The sequence below is a fragment of the Oryctolagus cuniculus genome, chromosome 1, assembly GCF_964237555.1.
Source record: "Oryctolagus cuniculus chromosome 1, mOryCun1.1, whole genome shotgun sequence".
Classification (NCBI taxonomy): domain Eukaryota; kingdom Metazoa; phylum Chordata; class Mammalia; order Lagomorpha; family Leporidae; genus Oryctolagus; species Oryctolagus cuniculus.
Window position 1 is genome coordinate 10,016,122 of NC_091432.1, and position 26,498 is coordinate 10,042,619.

The window sequence follows — 26,498 nt, forward strand, 5'->3', positions numbered from 1 at the left end:
AGGAGGGCAGTGGAGGATGGCCCAAGTGTACCCGCATGGGAGAGCAGGAGGAAGCACCTGGCTCCTGGCTTCGGATCAGCGCAGCGTGCCGGCCATAGTGACCATTTGGGGGGTGAACCAACGGAAGGAAGACCTTTCTCTCTGTCTCTCTCTCTAACTCTGCCTGTCCAAAAGAAGTAGAAGAAGAAGGAGAAGAAGAAGAAGAAGAAGCACAGTAGAATGATTCATTTATGTCGGCACCAGTGTTGCTCTCCACTCTTCTGTTCTGGCCATGCCCTGCATTTTCTGCATAGTATTTGCAAAACTGGGCTGGGAGAGGGAAACAGCAGAGTCATATCCACAGAGTCCCCTCCCCTGTTCTCTTTTTGCCATAAATTATGGGCAATGGTGAGCAGGTTCAGAGTAGACATAAAGACTGTGATGGGTGGAATTTTCTGAGCATGACTCACCCTCAGAAACTCAGAGTCGATCACATGTGACATCATGGCAAGGAGGGAGGAAAAGTGCTTTTCCATGGAAGAACCACTGCTTGAACTACAGACTGTGAAGGAAGAAAGCTTAATGGAGTCTTCAAACCCAGACCCTCGACTCCTTTCATGCATGGTGATAGGTGAGCCCCTTAAACCTCCTTTTCCATGGGAGAACAAAAAAGCACCTTTAGTTTTTTGCAGCAGGTTTATTAAAAGGAAATGCATTTGAGGTTTCAACAATTATCTTGCAGTTTATGGATAAAAGGACAGAAAAAAAAAAAGACACGTCATCGCTGGCGGTAATCAGCAGTCGGTTTTTTAGTCCAGTCTGTAGTCCTCTGAGCCAAACGTCTTGTCAGAAGTTATAACCCTTTACAAAAAGGGCTATTATATACCGTTTCCTGGAAAACAAAAACAGAGATGTCACTTAGTTTTTCAACTCTCTCTTGCAAAGTCAAATATGGGCACTCAAGGCTTTTATTATTATTGTTTTCCTGAATTTTTAAAAAAGCATATAATACAGACCTAAATAGACATTTTTCAAAAGAGGAAATCCAAATGGCCAACAGACACATGAAAAAATGTTCAAGATCACTAGCCATCAGGGAAATGCAAATTAAAACTATAATGAGGTTCCACCTCACCCCGGTTAAAATGGCTCACATTCAGAAATCAACTAACAACAGATGCTGTCGAGTTTGTGGAGAAAAAGGCACATTAACCCACTGTTGGTGGGAATGCAAACTGGTAAAACCACTATGGAAGTCAGTCTGGAGATTCCTCAGAAACCTGAATACAGCCCTACCACATAACCCAGCCATCCCACTCCTTGGAATTTACCCAAAGAAAATTAAATTGGCAAACACAAAAGCTGTCTGCACCTCAATGTTTATTGCAGCTCAATTCACAATAGCTAAGACATGGAATCAACCTACATACCCATCAAAGAAGACTGAATAAAGAAATTATGAGGTATGTACACTATAGAATACTATAAAAATAAAAATGCTATAAAAAATAAAAATACTATAAAAAAAGAAATCCTATCATTTGCAACAAAATGGAATAATCTGGAAAACATCATGCTGAGTGAAATAAGCCAGTCCCAAAGGGACAAATACCATATGTTCTCCCTGATCGGTGACAACTAACTGAACACCTAAAAGGAAACCTGTAGAAGTGAAACTGACACTATGAGAAGCAGTGACTTGATCAGCCCTTGACCTGTCGAGGAACAGCTTGCTATTTCATTCTTTTTAGTATTCTTTTGTTCTACTTAATACCATTGGTTGAACTCTTTAATTAACACACAGTTATTCTGTAGTGTTTAAATTTAACTGAAAATTGATTCCTGCTAAAAAGAAGAGTGGGTGGCTGTGGCTTGGGAAGGCAGTGGAAGATGGCCCAGGTCTTTGGGCCCCTGCACCCATGCGGGAGACCCAGAGGAGGCTCCTGGCTCCTGATATCGGATCGGCACAGCTCTGGCCATTGTGGCCATCTGGGGAGTGAACCAGCAAATTGAAGACCTCTCTCTCTGTCTCTACCTCTCTCTACAACTCTGTCTTTCAAATAAATAAAATAAATCTTTAAAAAAAGAGGAGTGGGAATAAGAGAGAGAGGAGACATACAGTTTGTCACACTCTCACGTGGACTTACCCTTAATGGTAGAGCTTAGAAAGGTGCCATGGAACTCCAAATTCCATTAAGTTGGCAGGTACCAGTGCCATCTTACTAGTTTAAGTGATCAGTTTAAGTTCATAATTGATCATAAAGATAGGATTAAGTGTCAAAGGAATCACATAAATAAGACCAATGTCTGCTAATAATAATTGATATAATAAAAAGGAGAGAACGGCCCAACATGGGAAGCAGGATACACAGCAGACTCATAGAATGGCAGATGTCCTAAACAGCACTCTGGCCTCAGAATCAGCCCTTAAGGCATTTGGATCTGGCTAAAAGCCCATGAGAATTTCTCAGGCATGGAAAGCCAAGACATCATGGCAAAAAAAAAGACCTAAATGAAAGATCTCTGAGAGATCCCAGTGGAAAGAAGGGGCCATCAAAGAAGGAGGCACATTTCTCTGAAGGGAGGAAAGAACTTCTACTTTGATTATGACCTTGTCTAAATAAGGTCGGAGTTGGTGAACTCAAGAGGCTTCCACATCCTTGGCAACTCATGACAAGACCCTTGGGTGATTACTGACATCATAAATAAGAGTGTCAATTGTTAAGTCAACAACAGGAGTAACTGTGCACTTATTCCCCATGTAGGATCTCTGTCTTTAGTGTATTGTATTATGCAAATTAACAGTAAAACCAGTATTCAAACAGTACTTTATACTTTGTGTGTCTGTGTGGGTGCAATCTGTTGAAATCTTTACTTAGTATATACTAAGTTGATCTTCTGAATATAAATATAATTAAAAATGAATCTTAATGAAGGATAGGATGGGAGAGGGAGTAGGAGATGGGATGGTTTATGGGTGTGAGGGAGGTTACGGGGGGGGGGGAATTCACTATAATCCAAAAGTTGTACTTTCGAAATTTATATTTATTAAATGAAAGTTTTCTTTAAAAAAGCATATAATATCCAAGAGAGTGCTGAAAGCAAAATCAGATTATCTACTGACATGTTCTATCATTCCAAAGACATCCATTGATGCCAAAGATGTGCTGCTATTTCTGAATCTTTTCTCCAACAAGGACAACTTTTTTTTTCTTTTTTTATTATTTAATAAATGTGAATTTACAAAGTGCAAGTTTTGCATTGTTGTGGCTTCCCCCCAACCTCTCTCCCTCCCGCGGTCCTCCCCTCTCCCACTCCCTCTCCCACTCCCTCTCCCATCCTGCCCTTCATCGAGTTTCATTTTCAATTACCTTCATATACAGAAGATCAACTTAGTATACACTAAGCAAGGATTTCAACAGGCTGCCCTCACGCACAAGGTATACGGTATTGTTTGAATAGTAGTGTTGTTTTTAAGTTTCATAGTAAAACACATTAAGGACAGAGATCCTACATGGGGAGCATGTACCCAGTGACTCCTGTTGTTGATTTAACAATTGGCACTCTTATTTATAATGTCAGCAATCACCCAAGGCTCTTGCCATGAGCTGTGTAGGCTATGGAAGCCCCTTGAGTTCACCAACTCTGAACTTGTTTAGTCAAGGCTGTATAACAGTGGAGGTTCCTTCCTCCCTTCGGAGAAAGGCGCTTCCCTCTAACAAGGACAACTTTAACACTTCCTTTTCCAACTTCAGTAAATATTCTGGACTTATTTGTTGAAAACCTGCCAGTTCTAACTATTCTGTATCACTTTTCAACACAGAATTATTAAAATCTAGCTCAAATGAAAAATATGTGATTTTTTTAGTTCCTCTATGACCTTAAAAGTCAGAAAAGTTGCAAACTGAAGGCCTCCACAGTTAATTGTGCCCTACAACATATTGGAGCTCAATGCCATGAATGATTCATCTCAGCTGGGCTTTAAACACAAAGTAATCGCACGATTCTCAAGTGCAGGTGGTGTTTAATTTATCCTGATGGCTTTGGTTTATTTCTAAATTTCTCCCAGAGAATGCCTCAGATAAATTATTAGGATATTAAACAAAATATTTATAAACTAAATGATATTTATTTTTAAACAGAAAGATATTAATATACTATTGATTTCTGTTTTAAATAATCCCATACCAATCGTGGTTTTTGAACTTTATTTAAGTTATACAAGTTTTATATATTTCATATATACAGATTTAGGAACATAGTGGGACTTCCTCCCCTATCCTCCTGTCACAACTAGAAACCATTGCACTCAGTGACATAATCCAGTCCCAGAAAGACAGATATCATATGCTTTCCCTGATCCTATGTAACTAATAGAATACCTGAAATGCAATTGTTGGAGTGAAATAGACATTTTGAGAATAGATGATTATTTATAGCCTTTGTCTCTTCCATTGAGGAATGATGGCATTTCCATAATAAGGATCTACTCTAGTTACCTCCTGGGTGTTCAGTGAAAGAGTTCAAGGTTTTCAAACTAATGTGCTAGCAAGCTTGGTTGCTTAGGAATACACTTAATTTGTTTTAATTAAGTACATAGACTATTACTCAAATGATATTTTCTAGATTCTGAAAGGAAGAATGAAGGACAGTGGGAGCAAAGGAGGGTGGGGTGGAGTGTATCATTATGCTCTTAAATCTGTATATATAAAACACATGAAATTTGTCCCCCTATTAGAAATTTTTGTATGCTTATGGATGTTTTTCTTATTGGCTTCTTAGAAAGGGGTGGACCTGTTTTGTTGTTTATCCCCTACAAGTGAGTGCATCCTGAAAAGCAGGTGATTTCTCTTCATAGAGAACATGTATGTGTGTATGTGAAAGTGTGTTAGTGTGTGTGCATGTTTGTGTGTGTCTCCTAGAGAGCTGAGAGGTAAATGGGCCATTTCCTGACCTTTCCCTCCTTTTGCTTTCTTCAGTTCTCATTCACTGAAGATTCTCAAGGTGAAGTTGGCAAATTAAGTGAGACCTTGGGTGACTTTCTCAAAGAAAAGTCATTAGACTCACCACATTTAATTATATGATATTGTTTAAAACTAGCACGTGCACCTGTTCCTCTGAAAGTGTTAGTACCAAACCCAGAGCCTGCTTGATCCTAGTCAGCGATTATTAAAATCATGTAAGAAGAGAGATTCGAAGATGGTGGAATAAGGAAGGGATGTACTGCTTTAGGCTAGCGGAAAATAGCAGCAAAAAAAGGGGAGGAAGTACATTCCCAGGGGAGAGCTGGAGATAAATCTACAGTGGAAATTATATGAAAAGAAGAGGGAACCCACGGATCACTGTGGAAGTTGCAGATATGCAGCAACAGCATGAACACAACACACGACACCACAGCTAAGAGCCGGAAGAAGCGCCAGCTTTGGAGAGTGAGGTGAGACCAGACTGTAGCAGCCCATCCCACTGGTAATAGACTCAGAGGAAGAGCCTGACAGAGTGTACTTTTGTTGTTGTTTTTGTTGGGTTTTTTAAAACTAGAAACCTTTTATTTGAGATATACATACATCATATATTTCATATATACAAATTAAGGAACATAGTGATTCTTCCCACCCTAGCCTCCTTCCCAGTGCCACTCCCAACCCTTCTTCCTCCTCCATCTCCTATTCCTATTCTCATTTTTTACAAAGATATATTCTCAGTTAACTTTATACTAATAATATTAACCCAACACTAAGTAAAGAATGTTAAAAAAAAAAAGTATGGAAAAAATACTTCCTCAACAGTCAAGACAAGAGCTGTTCAAAACCATTATATCTCAAATTGTCAATTGCACTTCTACAGATTACATTTTAGGTACTCTATTAGTTACCACAGATCAAGGAGAACATAAGTTATTTGTCTTTCGGGGAGTACACTATTTTTGAGTCCAGCCTGAAGCCCTAAAGGGGAGAAGGTACCTCCTAACCCAGCAAAAAAAGGGAACTTTTCTCTCTCCCAATCCCCCAACAATGGCACCCAGTAACTGCCTGGGAGAGGGTGCCGTTTTGATATAAGTAGCAGCTAGTATGGCTCTCGTACGTGTGCCCAGCAACTCACCAGGACAAGGCACCATCTTTACAAAGGTAGCAGCTGTGATAACTCAATGCACGCATGCAGCAACAGACAGGGGAGAAGGAACCATTTTGAAATCATTAGCAACTTCAGCACCTCTTGTGCACACATGTGGTCCAGGAATTTTAGCAGAGGGAAAAATCCATGTTCCCCACTGATCTGGAGTCTGGCTGGGAGGATTGATAGGGGGCCGGGTACCCATGTAGGACTGTAAGGTGCCCCCAGCCTCTCAACATATAATAAGCTCAAACTGCCAAGATAGAACATCAGCACAAGCAGCTGACTCTGGGAACGTCTCTGTGGACAGGATAGCCTAGCAGGCCAGAGTGCATCCTATGCATCCCAGGACTGTGGGAGCCTTGTGTGCTGAGATGGTGGGAACTCTGTGATTATGTGATACGGCACAGAGTGTAGCTGGTTCTCTTGGCAATCAGTGTCAAGGGCTCAGAGGTCCCTGATTGCCTGGGGTGGGACATGGTAGCAGGATCCATTTTCTCACAAGGACTGCACTGATCCCTTGTATGATTATTGTGGCAGTGCAGGTGAGTGTTGTACCCACTAGAAGCTAATCTGGGGCACTGAACACTTTAGAAGAGTGGAGGTGACCATATCTTCTTCCCAGCTGACAATAGAGATCAACCACACCCAACTTGGATGTCACCCTGGAAACTTGCCCCACCCTGGAGCAGCGAACAGAGCTCCCTGGCCACACCCAGGAAATGGTTCTGGATATTCACCAAGAGAGCAGACAATATGCTTAGCCACAGAGGCATACCTCAAAGATAAAATCTATCCGAGGAGAAAACCAACTGTATTCTGACAAATGCCTAAAAATAAATTCAGAAATTCAAGAAATAAGGATAAGAAAGACAACATGATCCCCAAAGTAACACAATAACACTTTAATATTAGAATGTGAAGATGAAGAGATTGACAAAGTGCCTAAAAAGGAATTCAAAAGATTAATCATAGAATTACTCAGAAGCAATGAGAAGCAAATTCACAAGTTAAAGAAATCCAGCCAGTGCCGTGGCTCAATAGGCTAATCCTCCACCTAGCAGCGCCGGCACACTGGGTTCTAGTCCCGGTCAGGGCGCCGGATTCTGTCCCAGTTACCACTCTTCCAGGCCAGCTCTCTGCTATGGCCCGGGAAGGCAGTGGAGGATGGTCCAAGTGCTTGGGCCCTGCACCCCATGGGAGACCAGGAGAAGCACCTGGCTCCTGGCTTCGGATCAGCATGGTGTGCCGGCTGCACCGCGCCAGCTGTGGCGGCCATTGGAGGGTGAACCAACGGCAAAGGAAGACCTTTCTCTCTGTCTCTCTCTCTCTCACTATCCACTCTACCTGTCAAAAAAGGGAAGGGGAGAGGGAGTGGGAAAGGGGAGGGTTGTGGGTGGGAGGGACGGTATGGGGGGGAAGCCATAGTAATCCATTATTCGTACTTTGGAAACTTATATTCATTAAATAAAAGTTAAAAAAAAAAAAAAGAAATTAGGTCTATGTAATATGTCTTTTTTCACAACACCCATGTAATCACTAAAGTACTACTGCTTTTGTATTAGAATTCCCAAAGTTTAACTATCAATCAGCTATCAAAGTTTGACCAAATTCAGATGGTTTCACTATTCTATAAACAGATTAATCATGTGTTTTAATTGTTCTTAATACAGAGTCAACCCTTGTAATAGTACTGTGGTTTGAATGTTAGTAGCAATAAAGCTCATCTTGAAATTAATTTCCATTATAATAAAAATAATAATAAAGAGGTTAAAAAAAAGAAAAAAAGAAAAGAAATCCATACATGACATGGAAGAAAAATTCTCCTATGAGGTAGAAAAATGAAAACTGGAATATTAGAAATGAAGAATTCAATGTGTCAAATAAAAAATACAGAGAAAAGCCTTAGTAACAAACTTGGTGAGACAGAAGAAAGACTATCTGAACTAGAAGACAAATATTTGAAAATTTCTCAGATCAGAAAAAAAGAAGAAATTAGGAAAATTAAAAACAGTATTGGAAATTTATGTGGTACTATCTAACACCCAACATTCATGTCTTAGGAATTCTTGAGGATCTGAAAGGAAAGAGTGGAATTAGAAGCCCTATTCAGTGAAATAATTACAGAAAACTTCCCTAATTTGGGGAAAGAAAGGGTCCTAAAAGTACACGAAGTACATATAACTCCTAATAGACATGACCAGAAAAGATCTTCACCACAACACATTGTATAAACTTTCAACAAGAAAAACATAAAGAAAATACTCTAAAATGTGCATGAAAGAAATGCTACATTACTTTCAGAGGATCCCCAATTAGACTCACAACTGACTTCTGATTGAAACCCTAGAGACAATGGAGAGACATAGTGCAAGACCTAAAAGAAAAAAAAAACTGTCAACCCAGAACACTGTGCCCTGGAAAGTTCTCATTAATCAATGAAGGTCAAATAAAGAACTTCCATAATAAACATATATTGAAAGATTTTTGTCAACACTCACCCAGCCTTACAAATGATGCATAAAGGTGTACTACACACAGACACACAGAATGATAGTCACCATTATGAAAGAATGTGAATGCAGAAAGTCACCAAGTAAAGGTACAAAGTAAATACAAAGCAAACAATAGGAATATTTACAGAAAAGTGCCAAGACCATGTCATTTTTGTCAATAGTAACCTTGAATTTAAATGGCTTAAATTCTCCAATTAAAAGACACAGAGTGACGGGGCCGGTGCTGTGGCACAGTAAGCTGAGCTTCTGCCTGCAGTGCTTCTATCCCAGTTGGGCTCCAGTTCATGTCCTAGTGGCTCCTCTTCCTATCCAGCTCTGTGCTATGGTCTGAGAAAACAGTAGAAAATGGCCCAAGTGCTTGGGCCTCAGCATCATGTGGGAGACATGGAAGAAGCCCCTGACTCCTTGCTTCAGATCAGCTCAGCTCCAGCTATTGCAGCCATTTAAGAAGTGAACCAGTGAATGTAAGAACTCTGTGTCTGTAACTCTACCTCTCAGATATATAAATAAGTCTTTTGGCATTGAGTTCCCAAGATGGTGAAATAGGGAGGGAGCACACTGATAGTACGGGAAAGACAGTTTAATAAAAGTGGAGATACTGCAAGTTCAGGAAAGAGTTAGGGAAAAAACAGCAGGGGAAACTTTTCTGAAACTAGTGGGACATAGTGGACCTACGTGTAGGGCACGGGCACCCATGGCTCAGGACCCCAGCCGCCAAGTCTACACACCAGTGCTGGAAAGGGAGGTAAGGTGAAACCTCAGTAGCCCGAGACACTGGTGAGAAAGCAGAAGTAAGAGCCTAGAGGGAATGAGGCTTGAAGCCCCATGGGGGAAAGTTCACCAGGCTAACTAGAGGAAAGAAAAAATAATAATAAAATAAAATAAATAAAAGGGACCAGTATGTACCATGCCTAACCTGGGTGTGTCATCTTTGGCACACCCTTAACCCTAAAGAACCGAACAGAGCTCTCTGGCCACACCCATCACAAGCCTCTAAGGATCCATCAAAAGCAGACAGTCCACTTAATATAGAGTCATAGTCTAACAAGAAAAAACACCACAGTAAGGGAAAAGAAGAAGAAGAAACCAAAGAATATCTCCACAATGCCAGCAACAAATGCAGAAACGGAGGAAACAAGAACAAGGAAGACATTGTGATGCCCCCAAATGAATAAGACACCCCAATTCAAGATTATGAAGATGATGAGATAGAAGAAATTCAAGATACAGATTTCAAAAAATTTATGATAAGAACAAATACAAGTTCTCAAAAACAAATTCTTGAACTACAGAAATCCTTACTGGACAGGATAGAAAAATCTCTCTCGTGGGAGAGGGAGCCAAGATGGCAGAATAGAGAGGGCATGCACTGATAGTCTGGGAAAAGATAGTTTAATAAAAGTGGAGATACTGTAGTTTCAGGGAAAGGTTCGGGAAAAAACTGCAGAGTAAACTCTTCTGGAACTAGTGAGACACGGTGGACCTATGTGGAGGGCAAGGGCACCCATGGCAACCGACAGAATGGGAAAAAAATATCTGCAAACCATGCAACAGATAAAGGATTAATAACCAGAATCTACAAAGAAATCAAGAAACTCCACAACAACGAAATGAACAACCCACTTCAGAGATGGGCAAAGGACCTCAATAGACATTTTTCAAAAGAGGAAATCCAAATGGCCAACAGACACATGAAAAAATGTTCAGGATCACTAGCAATCAGGGAAATGCAAATCAAAACCACAATGAGGTTCCACCTCACCCCAGTTAGAATGGCTCACATTCAGAAATCTACCAACAACAGATGCTGGCGAGGATGTGGGGAAAAAGGGACACTAACCCACTGTTGGTGGGAATGCAAACTGGTCAAGCCACTATGGAAGTCAGTCTGGAGATTCCTCAGAAACCTGAATAGAACCCTACCATACAACCCAGCCATCCCACTCCTTGGAATTTACCCAAAGGAAATTAAATTGGCAAACAAAAAAGCTGTCTATACCTCAATGTTTATTGCAGGTCAATTCACAATAGCTAAGACCTGGAATCAACCTAAACGCCCATCAACAGTAGACTGGATAAAGAAATTTGGGACGTGTACTCTATAGAGCACTACACAGCAGTAAAAAAAAAAAAAAAAAAAAAAAAAAAAAAAAAAAAAAAGTGAAATCCTGTCATTTTCAACAAATGCTGAGTGAAATAAGCCAGTCCCAAAGGGACAAATATCATGTGTTCTCCCTGATCGGTGACAATTAATCGAGCACCAAAAAGGAAACCTGTTGAAGTGAAATGGACACTATGAGAAATGGTGACTTGATCAGCCCTTCCCCTGACTGTTGATGAACAACTTAATACTTTATCCCTCTTAGTATTCTACTTAATACTATTGGTTGAATTCTGTAATTAATACACAGTTATTCTTAAGTGTTGAAACTTAACTGAAAAGTGATCCCTGTTAAATATAAGAGTGGTAATAAGAGAGGGAAGAGATGTACAATTTGGGACATGCTCAATTGGACTTGCCCCAAATGGTAGAGTTAGAAACATGCCAGGGGATTCCAATTCAATCCCATCAAGGTGACATGTATCAATGCCATCTCTCTAGTCCCAGTGATCAATTTCTGTTCACAATTGATCATAATGATAGGACTAAGAATCAAAGGGATCACATAAACAAGACTAGTGTCTACTAATACTAACTGATAGAATTAAAAAGGGAGAGAATGATCCAACATGGGAAGCGGGATACACAGCAAACTCATAAAATGGCAGATGTCCTAAACAGCACTCTGGCCTCAGAATCAGCCCTTAAGGCATTCGGATCTGGCTGAAGAGCCCATGAGAGTATTTCAGGCATGGAAAGCCAAGACACTCAGGGGAAAAAAAAAATTAAATGAAAGATCGGAGTTGGTGAACTCAAAAGACCTCCATAGCCTTGGCAACTCATGACAGGAGCCTAGGGAGATTACTGATGCCATAAACAAGAGTGTCAATTTGTTAAGTCAACAACAGGAGTCACTCTGCACTTATTCCTCATGTAGGATCTCTGTCCTTAATGTGTTGTTCAATGTGAATTAATGCTATAACTAGTACTGAAGCAGTATTTTACACTTTGTGTGTCTGTGTGGGTGCAAACTGTTGAAATCTTTAGTTAATATATACTAAATTGATCTTCTGTATATAAAGATAATTGAAAATGAATCTTGATGCGAATGGAATGGGAGAGGGAGCGGGAGATGGGAGGGTTGTGGGTGGGAGGGAAGTTATGGGGGGAAAAATCCATTGTAATCCATAAGCTGTAATTTGGAAATTTATATTTGTTAAATAAAAGTTAAAAATCCCGGCGCCGCGGCTCACTAGGCTAATCCTCTGCCTAGCGGCGCCAGCACACCGGGTTCTAGTCCCAGTCGGGGTGCTGGATTCTGTCCCAGTTGCCCCTCTTCCAGGCCAGCCCTCTGCTGTGGCCAGGGAGTGCAGTGGAGGATGGCCCAGGTGCTTGGACCCTGCACCGCATGGGAGACCAGGAAAAGCACCTGGCTCCTGGCTCCTGCCATCGGATCAGCGCGGTGCGCCGGCCGCAGCGCGCCGGCCGCGGCGGCCATTGGAGGGTGAACCAACGGCAAAAGGAAGACCTTTCTCTCTGTCTCTCTCTCTCACTGTCCACTCTGTCTGTCAAAAAAATAATTAAATAAAAAAAAATAAAAGTTAAAAATAAATATTTTGAAAAAAGACACAGGCTGGCTGAATGGATTAAAAAACAAGACCCTTCTATTTGCTGCTGACAAGAAACACATCTCATCAACAAAGATACACCCTGACTAAAAGTGAAAGTATGGAAAAAATATTCTGTGCTAATGGAAGGCAAAAAACAAGCAGGTGTAGCCAGCCTAATATCAGATAAAATAGACTTCAACACAAAAATTGTTAAAACAGATTAAGAATGGCATTAGTCATGATTAAGAGATGAATTTAATAGGAATATGTCTTCAGTAAATGTGTATGCACCAAATGCCAGAGTGCCTGGCTATTTTAAACAAATGTTAATGGCTCTAAAGGGAGACATGGACACCAATATAATAATAATGGGAGACTTAAACACCCCACTTTTACCAATGGACACATCAACTAGACCAAAAAAGTAGCAAAGAAACAACAGAAATGATCAACACTATGGATGAAATGGACCTAACAGGTGACCACAGAACTTTAATCCCACAGTTGCCGAATAAACATTTGTTTCATCTGTGCATGGAACTTTCTCTAGGATAGACCATATGCTGGGTCATAAAGTAAGTCTCAGCAAATTCAAAAAAATTGAAATCATACCATGTATCTTTTTTTTGACCACAATGCAATGGAACTGAAAATTAACAACTAAAGAATATCTAGAACATACGACAACACATGAATACTGAGCAATATGCTCCTGAATGAACAGTGGATCATAGAAGAAATCAAAAGGGAAATCAGGGACTGTCACTGTGACATAGCAGTCTAAGCCTGCACCTGCAGTGCTGGCATCCCATATGGGCACCTGTTCATGTTCCAGCTGCTCCTCTTCTGATCCAGCTCTCTCCTGGTGGCCTGGGAAAGCAATAGAAGATGGCCCATGTGCTTGTGCCCCTGTACTCACTGGGCGACCTATAAGAAGCTCCTGGCTCCTGGCTTCAGATAGGCACAACTCCAGCCATTGCAGCCATTTGGGGAGTGAATCAATGTTGAAAGATCTTTCTGTCTCTCTTCTGTCTGTCTGTAACTCTACCTCTTGAGTACATCTTTTTTAAAAAAGAGAAATAGGTGGCTTGATCAGCATAGCCCTGACTGTTAATGAACAACTTAATACATTATCCCTCTTAGTAGTTTTTTTATCTGTTCTACTTAATATGACTGGTTTAGATCTGTAATTGATGCACAGTTATTCTTAAGTGTTGAAAATTAACTGAAATGTGATCCCTGTTGAACATGGTGGTGGGAATGGGAGAAGGAAGAGATGTATAATTTGGGACATGCTCAGGCTGACTTGCCCCAAGTGGTGGAGTTGGAAGCATACCAGGGGATTCCAATTCAATCCCATCGAGGTGGCATGTACTAATGCCATCTCACTGTTCCAGGTGATCAGTTTCAGTTCACAGTTGGTCATGGTGGAGGGACTGGGAGTCAAAGGGAGCACATAGACAAGTCTAGTACCTGCTAACGCTAACCGATGGAGTAAATAAAGGGGAGAGTGATCCAACATGGGAAGTGAGATACTCAACAGACTCATAGAATGGCGGATGTCCTAAAAGGCACTCTGGCCTCAGAATCAGCCCTAAAGGCATTCGGAGCTGGCTGAAAAGCTCATGAGAGTATTTCAGGCATGGAAAGCCAAGACACTCTGGCAAAAGATCTCTGCGAGTGAGATCCCAGTGGAAAGAACAGGTCATCAAAGAAGGAGGTACCTTTCTCTGAAGGGAGGAGAGAACCTCCACTTTGACTATGACCTTGTCTAAACAAGATAAGAGTCGGAGAACTCACAGGGCTTCCATAGCCTTGGAAACTCATGACTGGAGCATAGGGAGATTACTGATGCCATAGAAAGGAGTGTCAATTGGTAAAGTCAACAACAGGAGTCACTGTGCACTTACTCCTCATGTAGGATCTCTATTCTTAATGTGCTGTACATTGAGATTTAATGCTATAACGAGTACTCAAATAATATATTTCACTTTGTGTTTCTATGGGGGTACAAACTGTTGAAATCTTTACTTAATGCATACTAAACTGATCTTCTGTAAAAAAAAAAAAAAAAAAAGAAATTATCAATTCCCAACTTGACTCTCACTGGGATTAAACACGACAATAGGTCTGATCTGATTTCATCATCATTTTTAAAAAATCATCTATTATTTTTCACTTAATGTATCTGTGTGAGAGCAAACTGTTGAAATCCTTACTTAATGTATACTAAGCTGATCTTCTGTATATTAAGATAATCAAAAATGAATCTTGATGTGAATGGAAGGGGAGAGGGAGTGGGAAAGGGGAGGGTTGTGGGTGGGAGGGACGGTATGGGGGGGAAGCCATTGTAATCCATAAGTCGTACTTTGGAAATTTATATGCATTAAATAAAAGTTTAAAAAAAAGAGAAATAAAAATTTTCTAGAAATGAATGAGGGTGACAATACAACATATCAAAATCTATGGAATACAGCAAAATCAGTATTAAGAGGGAGGTTAACAGCAACTTGTGTCTACATAAAGAAATTAAAAAGACATCAAATAAATGAGCTATCAATGAATCTCATGGACCTAGAAAAACAACAACACAACAAACCCAAAATTAGTAGGAGGAAAGAAATAATTAAGAGAAGAGATAATCAAAATTGAAATATATATATATATATATATATAATTAACACACTGAAGAATAAAAACCACATGATTATCTCAATAGATGCAGAGAAAGCATTAGATAAAATACAACATCCTTTCATGATAAAATCTCTAGCAAACTGGGTATGAAGGAACATTCCTAAACACAATCAAAGCAAATTATGACAAACCCACAGCCAGCATCTTATTGAATGGGGAAAATTTGGAAACATTTCCACTAAGATCCAGACAAAGATGCCCATTTTCACCATTGCTATTCAATACAGTCCTGAAAGTTTTAGACAGAGCCATTAGGCAAGAAAAAGAAATCAAAGGAGTACAAATTGGAAAGGAGAAAGTCAAATTATCCCTATTTGCAGGTGACATGATTCTATACATAGGGGAACCTAAAGACTCCACTAAGATTGTTGGAACTCATAAAAGAGGTAAAGTGGCAGGATATAAAATCAACACACAAAAATCAATAGCATTTTCATACACAGACAATGCCATGGCTGAGAAACAACTTTTTTTTTTGACAGGCAGAGTGGATAGTGAGAGAGAGAAACAGAGAAAGGTCTTCCTTTTCCATTGGTTCACTCCCCAATGGCCACTGCAGCTGGTGTGCTGCGGCCGGTGCACTGTGCTGATCCGAAGCCAGGAGCCAGGTGCTTCTCCTGGTCTCCCATGAGGGTGCAGGGCCCAAGCACTTGGCCATCCTCCACAGCAATCCCGGGCCACAACAGAGAGCTGGACTGGAAGAGGAGCAACTGAGACAGAATCAAGTGCCCTGACTGGGACTAAAACCTGGGGTGCCAGTGCCGCAGCTAGAGGATTAGCCTATTGAGCCACAGCATCAGCTGAGAAACAACTTCTAAAATCAATCCCATTCACAATAGCTACAGAAAAAAATTAAATACCTTGTAATAAATTTAATCAAGGAAGTGAAACATCTCAACAATGAAAATTACAAAATGTTAAAGAAAGAAGACACACAAAAAATAGAAAAATCTTCCATATTCATGGATTGGAAGAATTAATATCATCTACACTAATGAAGGCAATTTATAGATTCAATATGATCCCAATGAAAAACCAATGACACTCTGCTCAGATCTAGAAAAAAATGATACTAAATTTCATATGAAAACACAGGAGACCGCAAATAGCTAAAGCAATCTTATACAACACAAACAAAACCAGAGGCATCACAATACCAGATTTCAAGACATACTAGATGGCAATTAGACTCAAAACAGCCTAGTATTTGTACAAAAATAGACATGTAGACCAATAGAAAAGAATAGAAACTCCAAGAAATAAACCCATGTATCTACAACCAACTAATCTTTGACAAAGTAGCTAAAATAAATCCCTAGATAAGGACAGTCTCTTTGGCAAATGAGGCTGGGGACATTGGATCTCCATGAGCAGAAGTATGAAAGAAGACCTTACACTTTCTACAAAAATCAACTCAAAATGGATCAAGGATCTAACTCTATGACCTGATACCATCAAATTACTAGTGGAGAACATTGAGTAAACTCTGCAAATCATTGGCATAGGCAAAGATTTATTGGAAAAAAAAAAAAAAAAAAAAAAACAAGAAGCACAGGCAATCAAAGCCAAAACAGACAAATGGGATGACATCAAGCTGAGAAGCTTCTACACTGCAAAGGAAGTACTCAGCAAAGTGCAAAGGCAACTGACAGAATGGAAGAAAATATCTTCAAACTATGAAAATGAGGAAGGATTGATATTCAAAATTTATAAAGAGCTCAAGCAACTCAACAACAACAAAAAAAAACAATCCAATTAAGAAATGGGCAGAGGGCGATTAAGATAGCAGAGTAGGGAGGGAACTTACTTCTCTAGTCTAGGAGAAGAGAGTTCAAAAAAAGTAGAAAGAGTGCATTCTCAGGGAACAGTTATGGAGAAAACAGCAGAGGAAACTCTATGCAAATTGGAGGAACACAGTGGACCTACATGGAAGGCATTGATGCCCACAGCTCAGGACACCAGCAGCCGAGAGCCTCTGCACCAGTGTTGGAGAGTGAGACCAAACTGCAGCAGTTCAAGCCACCAGTGAAAAAGATGCAGGAAGAGCCAGAGTGAGTCTGGCTTGGAGCCCCATGAGGGGTAGTGTACCTGCCAAACTAGATAAGAAAAACAAAGGAAGGGGCACATTTTCTTTCTCCCCAATCATCATTCAAAGGCATCTTGTAACAAGCTGACAGAGAGCAAGCACATTTTGGACATAAGTAACAGCTGCACCAGCTCTAGTTCATGACCAGCAACCAGCCAAGTGGAAACTCCTGAGTCTGGTGGGGAAGCAGACAGGGGGCTGGATGCTTGTGACTGTTGGAGGCTTGTGTGCCAGGACTGTGAAAACACTGAAACTGTGTGGGAGGACTCAGGGTGTAGTTGAGACTTTGGGCAGTCACTGTGGGAGGCTCCATAAGATCAGGGCTCCCTGGTTAACTTGTGGGGGACATTCCTAGGGAATCTAAGCTTACACTGAGGACTGAACAGATCTTTTGTGTGGTCCTTGTGGCAGGCAGACAAATAATATACTCACTGGGGCTAGCATCCAGGTACTAGACTCCTAAAGAAGAGGAGCTCAGAAGAGTCTACATCAACAGATAAGAACAAACTTCCCCTCTGATAAGAAAAATAAGAGACTTACCACACCAAACATAGATGTGTCACCTCAGACACGCCCTTCATCCTGGAGCACTGAATAGACCTCACTGGTCACAACCACCACACACCTCTAGGTATTCATTGAAAGCAGACACTCCACTAACTCACACAGACTTAGTCCAATGATAAAAGCCACTACAGCAAAAAAAAAAATGAAGAAACCAACAAGTATCTCCACAAGTGCCAAATAACAAATGCACCAATACAAGAAACAAAAATAAGTAAGAAAACATGACCCCTCCCAAAAGAACACACACTTCAATACTAGATTGTGAAGATGATGAGATTGAAGAAATGCCAGAAACGGAATTCAAAAAATTGATCATAGAATTACTTAGAAGTAATCAGAAGCAAATGCACAAACTAATGAAATCTATACATGACATTAAAGAAAATTTCTGCCATGAAATTGAGATCTTAAAGACAAATCAAAATGAAATTTTGGAAATGTAGCATTCAATAGAACAAATAAAAAATACAGTGGAAGGCCTTAACAGCAGAAACAGTGAAGCAGAAGAAAGAATATCACACTTAGAAGACAAAGCACAGGAAATTATACAGTCAGACCAAACACAAGATGAATAAATTAGAAAACTAAAAATCACTGTTGGGAATCTACAGGACACTATTAAACAACCCAACATATGGGCTCTAGGAGTTCCTGAAGGCATGGAAAGAGAAAAAGGATTAGAAGGCCTTTTTAGTGAAATAATAACAGAAAATTTCCCCAATCTGGAGAAAGAAAAGGACATCCAAGTACAGCAAACACATAGAACTCCTCATAGACATGAGCAGAAAAGATCTTCACCATGACATGTTGTAATCAAACTCACCACAGTAAAAAAAAAAAAAAATCTAAAAGGTGCGCAAGAGAAACACCAGATTACTTTCAGAGGATTTCCAACTGGACTCACAGTAAACTTCTCATCAGAAACCCTACAGGCTAGCACAGAATGGTGAGACACATCCCAAGTCTTAAGAGAAAAGAACTGTTGGGACTGGCGCTGTGGTGCAGTGGGTTAAAGCCTTGGCCTGAAACGTGGCATCCCATATGGGTGCCAGCTCTACTCTCAGCTGCTCTTCTTCTAATCCAGCTCTCTGCTATGGCCTGGGAAAGCAGTAGAAGATGGCCTAAGTCAGGCACAGTAGACCTCGAATAGCTAAAACAATTTTATACAACAAAAATAAAGCTGGAAGCATCCCAATATCAGAGTTCACAACATACTACAAGGAAGTTATAATCAAAACAGCCTGATTCTGGTACAAAAATAGATGGATAGACCAATGGAACAGAATAGAAACACCAGAAATCAATCCAAGCATCTACAGCCAACTTATATTTGACAAAGGAATTAAAATCAATCTGTGAAGCAAGAACAGTCTTTTCAACAAATGGTGCTGGGAAAACTGGATTTCCAAACACAGAAGTATAAAGCAAGACCCCTACCTTATACCTTACACAAAAAATCCACTCAAGCCCAGCGCCGCTGCTCACTAGGCTAATCCTCTGCCTAGCGGCGCCGGCACATCAGGTTCTAGTCCCGGTCGGGGCGCCGGATTCTGTCCCGGTTACCACTCTTCCAGGCCAGCTCTCTGCTGTGGCCAGGGAGTGCAGTGGAGGATGGCCCAAGTGATTGGGCCCTGCACCCCATGGGAGACCAGGAGAAGCTCCTGGCTCCTGCCTTTGGATCAGTGCGATGCGCCGGCAGCAGCGCGCCAGCCACAGCGGCCATTGGAGGGTGAACCAACGGCAAAGGAAGACCTTTCTCTGTTTCTCTCTCTCACTGTCCACTCTGCCTGTCAAAAATAAAAAAAATCAATTCAAAATGGATTAAAGACCTAAATCTATGTCCTGATACTATCAAAGTAATTGAAAACATTGTAGAAACCCTTCAAGACATTAGCACAGGCAAAGAGTTCTTGGAAAAGACCCCAGAGACATAGGCTTAAGCCAAAATTAACAAATGGGATTACATCAAATTCAAAAGCTTCTGTACTCTAAAAGAAACACTCAGGAAAGTGAAGAGGCAACAAACAGAATAGGAGAAATTATTTGCAACTGATAAAGGATTAATAACCAGAATATATAAAGAGATCAAGAAACTCCACAACAACAAAACAAACAACCCAGTGAGGAAATAGGCCAAGGACTTAAACAGACATTTTTCAAAAGAGGAAATCTAAATGGCCTACAGAAATATGAAAAAATGCTCAGGATCATTAACCATCAGGGAAATGCAAGTCAAAGCCACAATGAGGTTTCACCTCACCTAAGTTAGAATGGTTTTCATACAGAAATCAACAAACAACAAATGCTGGCAAGGATGTGGGGGAACAGGTACCCAAACCCACTGTTGATGGAATGTAAACTGGCAAAACCACTATGGAAGTCAGTTTGGAGATACCTCAGAAATCTGAATATAGACCTACCATATGACCCAGCCATCCCACTCCTGGGAATTTACCCAAGGGAACTTATATCAACAAATAAAAGAGTTATCTGCAATCCCATATTTATTGCAGCTCAATTCACAATAGCTAAGAGATGGAATAACCTAAATGCTCATCAACTGAAAGCTGGATAAAGAAATTATGGGATACACACACTACAGAATACTACACTGCAGTTAAAAAAAGAAAGAAATCTGGTCATTTGCAACAAAATGGATGAATCTGGAAAAAAAAATACTCAGTTAAATAAGCCAGTCCCAAAGGATCAAATTCATATGTTCTGCTTGATCTGTGATAACTAATAGAGCACGTAAGAGAACATCTGTAGAAGTGAAATTGACACTTTGAGAAGCAATGACTTGAACACCCCTTATCTTCACTGTTGAGGAACAGGGTTTTTTTTTTCATACTATTCATTGAACTCTTTACTTAACATAGAGTTAATCATTTGTGTATAAAGTCAATTGAAAATAGGTCTTAGTAAAAATAAGAGTGAGTATAAGAAAGGGAGGAAGAAGTTTGTAACTGTGAAGCTGTATAGTTCTGCATACATACCTAAAGACTTACTTTTAAGGGTACAGTTTAAAAACTTGCCATGGGATCCCAAATCCTATTAAGCTGGGTGGTAAAAATGCCATCTAAAGTGATAAAGTGATCATATAGATAGGATTAAGTGTTAAATGGATCATATAAATAGATCAAGTGTCTGGTAATAATAATAGAATTCAAAAGGAAAGAATGTTCCAACATGAGAAGCAGTCCACAAAGCAGACTCATAGAATGACAATCGCTTTAAATAGCACTCTGACCTCAGAATCAGCCCTTAAGGCATTCTGGTCTGGCTGAAAAGCCCATGAGAGTATCTCAGGCAAGGAAAGCCAAGATACTATAGCAAAAAAAATTCCTACATGAAGGATCTCTGTGAGTGGTGTCCCAAGGAAAGAAGTGGCCATTAAAAGGATATACTTTTCTCTAAAGTGATGAGAGAACCTCCACTTTGCTTATGGCCTTGTCTAAATACTGACAGAGACTGTGGCTCCAAAAGGCTTCCATAGCTTTGGCAGCTCATGTCAAGAGCCTTAAGTGGGGGCAGCGCTGTGGTGCAGCAGGTTAAAGTCCTGGCCTGAGGCGCCGGCATCCCATATGGGCGCCAGTTCATGTCCAGCTGCTCCTCTTCCAATCCATCTCTTTGCTATGGCCTGGAAAAGCAGTAGAAGATGGCCCAGGTGCTTGGGCCCCTGCACCCATGTGAGAGGCCCGGAGGAAGCTCCTGGCTCCTGGTTTCATATCGGTGCAGCTCCAGCCATTGTGGCCATCTGGGGAGTGAGCCAGCAGATGGAAGACCTCTCTCTCTCTCTGTCTCTATCTCTCTCTATAACTCTGTCTTTCAAATAAATAAAATAAATCTTTTAAAAAAAGAGCCTCAAGTGATCACTGATGTCATACGTAAGAGCACTGTAAAATTAACAACAGGAGTCACTGTGTGTGCTTACTTCCCATGCAGAACCTTTGTCCTCAATGAGTTGTACTATTAGAATTAACTGTAAAACTTGTTATCAAACTGTGTGTGTGTGTGTGTATGTGTGCAAGTTGTCGAAATCTTTACCTAGTATAGAGTTGGTCTTCTGTGTATAAAGTTAATTTAAAATGAATCTGAATGGAGAATGGGACTGAGAATGGAAGAGGGAGGAGGAGGTGAGGTGAAAGTGTGGGAGGGAGGGCGGGTATGGTGGAAGAATCACTATATTCCTAAAGTTGTACTTATGGAATTTGTACTCAAGGTTTCTTTGTGGGGGGGGGGGGTGGATAATGAAAAAAAAAAGAAATGGGAAAAGGACTTGAACAGGCATTTTTCTAAAAGGGAAATTCAAATGGCCAACAGACATGTGAAGAAATACTCGTGAACACTGCCATCAAGGAAATGCAAATCAAAACCGCAGTGAGATTTTATCTCACTCCACTTGGAATGGCTCTCATACAGAAATCTACAAACAACAAATGTTGGCATGGATGTGTTGAAAAAGGTACCCTAATCTGCTGTTAGTGGGAATGTAAACTAGGATAGCCATTGTGGAAGACAGTATGGAGTTACCTAAGAAAGCTGAAAATGGATATACCATATGATCCAGCAATCCCACTCCTGGGAATTTACCCAAACAAAATGAAATCAACATATGAAAGCTAAAATACAGAATCAAGCCAGATGTACATCAACTGATGACCAGATAAAGAAATTATGGTATGTATACACTATGGAATACTAGTCATCCATTTAAAAAAAGAAATCCTATCTTTTGCAATAAAAATTACTCAACTGGAAACCATTATACTTAATGAAATAAACCAGTCCCAAAAAGACAAATACCACATTTTCCTTGATCTGTGGTAAGTAATAGAGTATCAAAAATGTAATGTATAAGAGTGAAATTGATATTTTGAGCTTTGATGATTGTTTACAGATCTGAACAGCATTTTTTTCCTTTTATTTGTTGAACTCTTTACTTAGTGTAATGTTAATCTTATGAATATAAAGTAAACTAAAAGTAGATCATTATAAAAATTAAGAAGGAAAATAATAGGGAAAGGAGGAGAGAGGGCACAGACATGGGCAGGGGGTGGGTAGGGTGGAAAGTACCTAAATCTGTATACATGATATACATAAAATTTGTTTTTAAAAGTTGGAAAAAGAAGAAACTGAAATTACCAGAAACACCTTGATATTGTTCAGAGTTTCATTGGATTGCATGAGAAAACACTGTTTGAAATCTTTCACAGCCATTTCAGCAGCAGCACCACTGCTCAAATTCTTAAAAAAATTATGGTAGTCAGTGAGAGATATCTGTGAATCAAGCGTCTTCGTGACCATATCATCCAGGAGTTGGCAGCCAGAACCTGGAAGAAAACATGAGAAAATGGGCTTATTACCAGAGATAGGAACCCATTTTGTGCAATACACAAAGCATGAATCATATTCCTACACAGTCATTGAGATATAGATTCAGAAAAGTTATGGTCTGTGGAGTAGAATTCTCAGGTAAAAATAGAAAACTTAGGTTCTGGGGATCCCTTTAAGTCCCCCAGTATCTGCCCCTTCCATTACCTCCAACCCATAAAAGTCAAACCCTATACAACTTTGTCTGACAAGGACACTCATGATATTCTGACTTGGTGGAACATATTTAATATTATGAGGTTGTGAGATCCTATAGCTCAGGGGTTAGAGCACTGGTCTTGTAAATATGACGAGGGCAGGCGCCGCGGCTCAATAGGCTAATCCTCCGCCTGCAGCGCCGGCACACCGGGTTCTAGTCCCAGTCAGGGCGCCGGATTCTGTCCCAGTTGCCCCTCTTCCAGTCCAGCTCTTTGCTGTGGCCCTGGAGTGCAGTGGAGGATGGCCCAAGTGCTTGGGCCCTGCACCCGTATGGGAGACCAGGAGAAGCACCTGGCTCCTGGCTTCAGATCAGCGCGGTGCACCAGCTGCAGCAGCCACTGGAGGCTGAACCAACGGTAAAGGAAGACCTTTCTCTCTGTCTCTCTCTCTCTCTCTCTCTCTCTCACTGTCCACTCTGCCTGTAAAAAAAAAAATAAAAATAAAAAACAAAGTCATGTCAGACTTCACGACTATCACTCAGAGCATCAAATAGGGTTTGCAAGTCTTGTAAATAAGTTGGATCTAGAATACTGTCCATTAGCTCTATTAGGTTTATCTTAGTTTGCATCAATAAGTAACACCAAACAGAACTTCCTGTTCATGAAGTGATCTGCTACGGCAACTACTGTGGAGGAAAAAGCTGAAGACTTAATTCACAAGAACTGTTTTCACTCTTGGCTCTGCGATTTTCTGTCTAGCTGACTGTGAATGAGTCCCCATTTTGCCAGTCTGCACCATATTTGGGATCGATGAGGTAACCTATCTAAATAAGCTTTGAAATCACACAGAGCTCCCTACACAAGTGATGCTCCAGCACTGAGCAGAATCTGCTGCCAAAGCATCTTCATCACTGGAAAGAGATTCCTGAGAAAGTGAGTCCTTCTCCCCGTCAGGATTTAATGTGAAGGTCCTGGGAGCAAAATGGCTTTATGGGAGGACCCAGATCAACTCCATAAATGTGTGTTGTGTGGCTCCCAAGTTATTGTTTGACACGGCAGCCCGAGCCTTCTCTCTGGGAGGTCCCTTGTTTCCTTCCATATTTAAAGAGAAGGCACAGAGGGCCTTCTTCAGGAAACCCAAATGGATCCAATGCCATGGGGCCCACAACTCATATATCTCCCTTATCCCAGTGAAGTAGCAGGTTCCAATATTCAGTTCAGAGACTCATCCTGGTAGTTCTGATCATGGTGGGGCACCCTGAAGAGCAATGAGGCACTACACACAAAGCCCAAGAGGGAACTGCCCCTGATCACTTGTTACCAGTGGTGACCCTTAGGCTATTACACCCAGACCTTTTGCACTGGGACTGACCTGTATTGAGGCTTGGGGACCGGGAGTTTCCCAGGGGCTCAGGCAGCAATCCCCCATCCAAAAGCAGTTCTCCCTGCACCAAACTCACCTGCATAGCAGTAAAGGGGCAGGGCTGCCAACATGAGGGCTATCACACACTTCATGTTGAGGCAGCTCTTGCGGGCTCTTCACTCACAAATAACAGGAAACAAAGAATCCACTTTGGAGAACCCAGAACTGCTCTATTTATTGCCCTCAGGAAGCCACCTAACCTCCTCCCAGGAATGAGGGGAGGAGTCAAAGGATCACCTTGGCATTGGACCAGGAAATGACAGCAAGAATTAACCAAAGCCAAGACTGCCTGTGATCTGTTGGTAGAAACTAAGGAGACGGACTTTTGGCTCCCAGACAATTTTGAGACTGACTGAGCAAATGATCCATGTCAACAGGAAAAGTATGTGGAAGTTATTTCCAAAACACAACACAAGTTCCAACACTGTGAGCCTGGGCTGTCATCTGTCGTGTTTTTGTTCTTATGGTGGTTGCCTCCTCCTCATCCTCCTACTCCTTCCCCTCCTTCGTCCATTATTTTTGTTCCTCTTCTTGTTTCCTTCACTTTGTATTTTTGCTGACAGAACTGGGCAAAGTGTAACACCACATACACACTCTAGGAGGCAGACTTTCCTCATCTATGGGCACAGTTTTCAGTGAGGTGCTTTAAAGTCTGGGGAAAACTTGTAAATGGCGAACCTCTAATTTCACTTAGTTAACTTCATCCATAAATCTGAGTTAATTTCCTTTAGTTCCTTGTTTTTCAGTACTTTCCATACACTGATTCAAAGGATGATATGAATCAGTAGAGTACTTGTGTTTGGGGTTGAATAGTGGATAGGATCTCGACTCAGACAGGTGTGGATCTGGATCCTGGAGCTGACCACGTGCCCTTTGTCAATTGCAACGCTGGCCTCTTTGAGTTTCCTTTTATATTTTGCATTATATTTTTTTAAAATGTATTTATATTTATCTGAAAGGCAGAGAGAGAAAGAGGGAGGGAGGGAGACAGAAAGCTCTTCCATCAACTGTTTCACTCCCTAAATGGTCCCAATGGCCAGGGCAGGGCCAGGCCAAAGCCAGGATCCTGGAACTTCATCCTGGTCTCCCACATGGGTGGCAGGGTTCAAGCACTTGAGCCATCATCCATGGCTTTCCTAGATGCATTAGCAGGAATGGCACTATGGTGAGTTTTTGCAAGGATAATACATGCTCTATGTAAAGTTCCTATCATATGTTCTAGCGTAAGATCACCATGAACAAATGAAATAAATGTTCATGGAGAGTTTTCATTGCCCATCCATGCAAACATGAATCCACTCACATAAATGCGGAACCTACCCTATGACCTGGTGCCTGTGCTGTAGTATAGATTTATACCCATTTCTTGCTCTGGTATGGCTCATTTTCTAATGAATGCCATTAACAATGCTACCAATGAATGAGGTACTAGAAAGTAGTAACTTTTGCAAAGAAACCAAAATGTACACAAAAGGTGAATGACATCTTAAACCTACTGTCCAAGGGCACCTTCTTGTAGGCAGTCCCAGGCAGCCCATATGAGGAGATGACATCATAGCTGAGGCTTGAGTGAGTGAGTATATGATGACATCCAGGGACAGAATTGGAGAAGAGTGTTGTAGACAGGGGGAACAGAAAGTACAGAAACTCGAGGGCAGATGGTACTTGGCAAGGCCAAGGAAGGCAAAGAAAGTGGTCACATGGGGTCAAGAGAGTGACAGGACAGCATCGTATGATGGAAAACCCAAATTTATTTAATTAGGCACAAAGGGAAGGGAATAAGAACACGAAAACAACATTGTCTTTGGGGGCCTTTGGGGGGCTTTAGGGTTTTTTTAAGGTTTATTTATTTGAAAGTTACAGTTACAGAGAGAGGG

General features: G+C 40.9%; 1 protein-coding gene across 1 annotated transcript; it reads right to left on the reverse strand.

Moving 5' to 3' along the window:
- Positions 1-667: 667 nt before the first annotated feature.
- Positions 668-24,715, reverse strand: LOC100008796 (lipophilin CP). Its single transcript, NM_001082096.1, is given in 3 exon segments — positions 668-871; positions 22,813-23,000; positions 24,659-24,715. Coding segments are annotated over 3 exon segments (282 nt in total). The 5' UTR covers positions 24,714-24,715; the 3' UTR covers positions 668-832.
- Between the last annotated feature and the right edge of the window lie 1,783 nt (positions 24,716-26,498).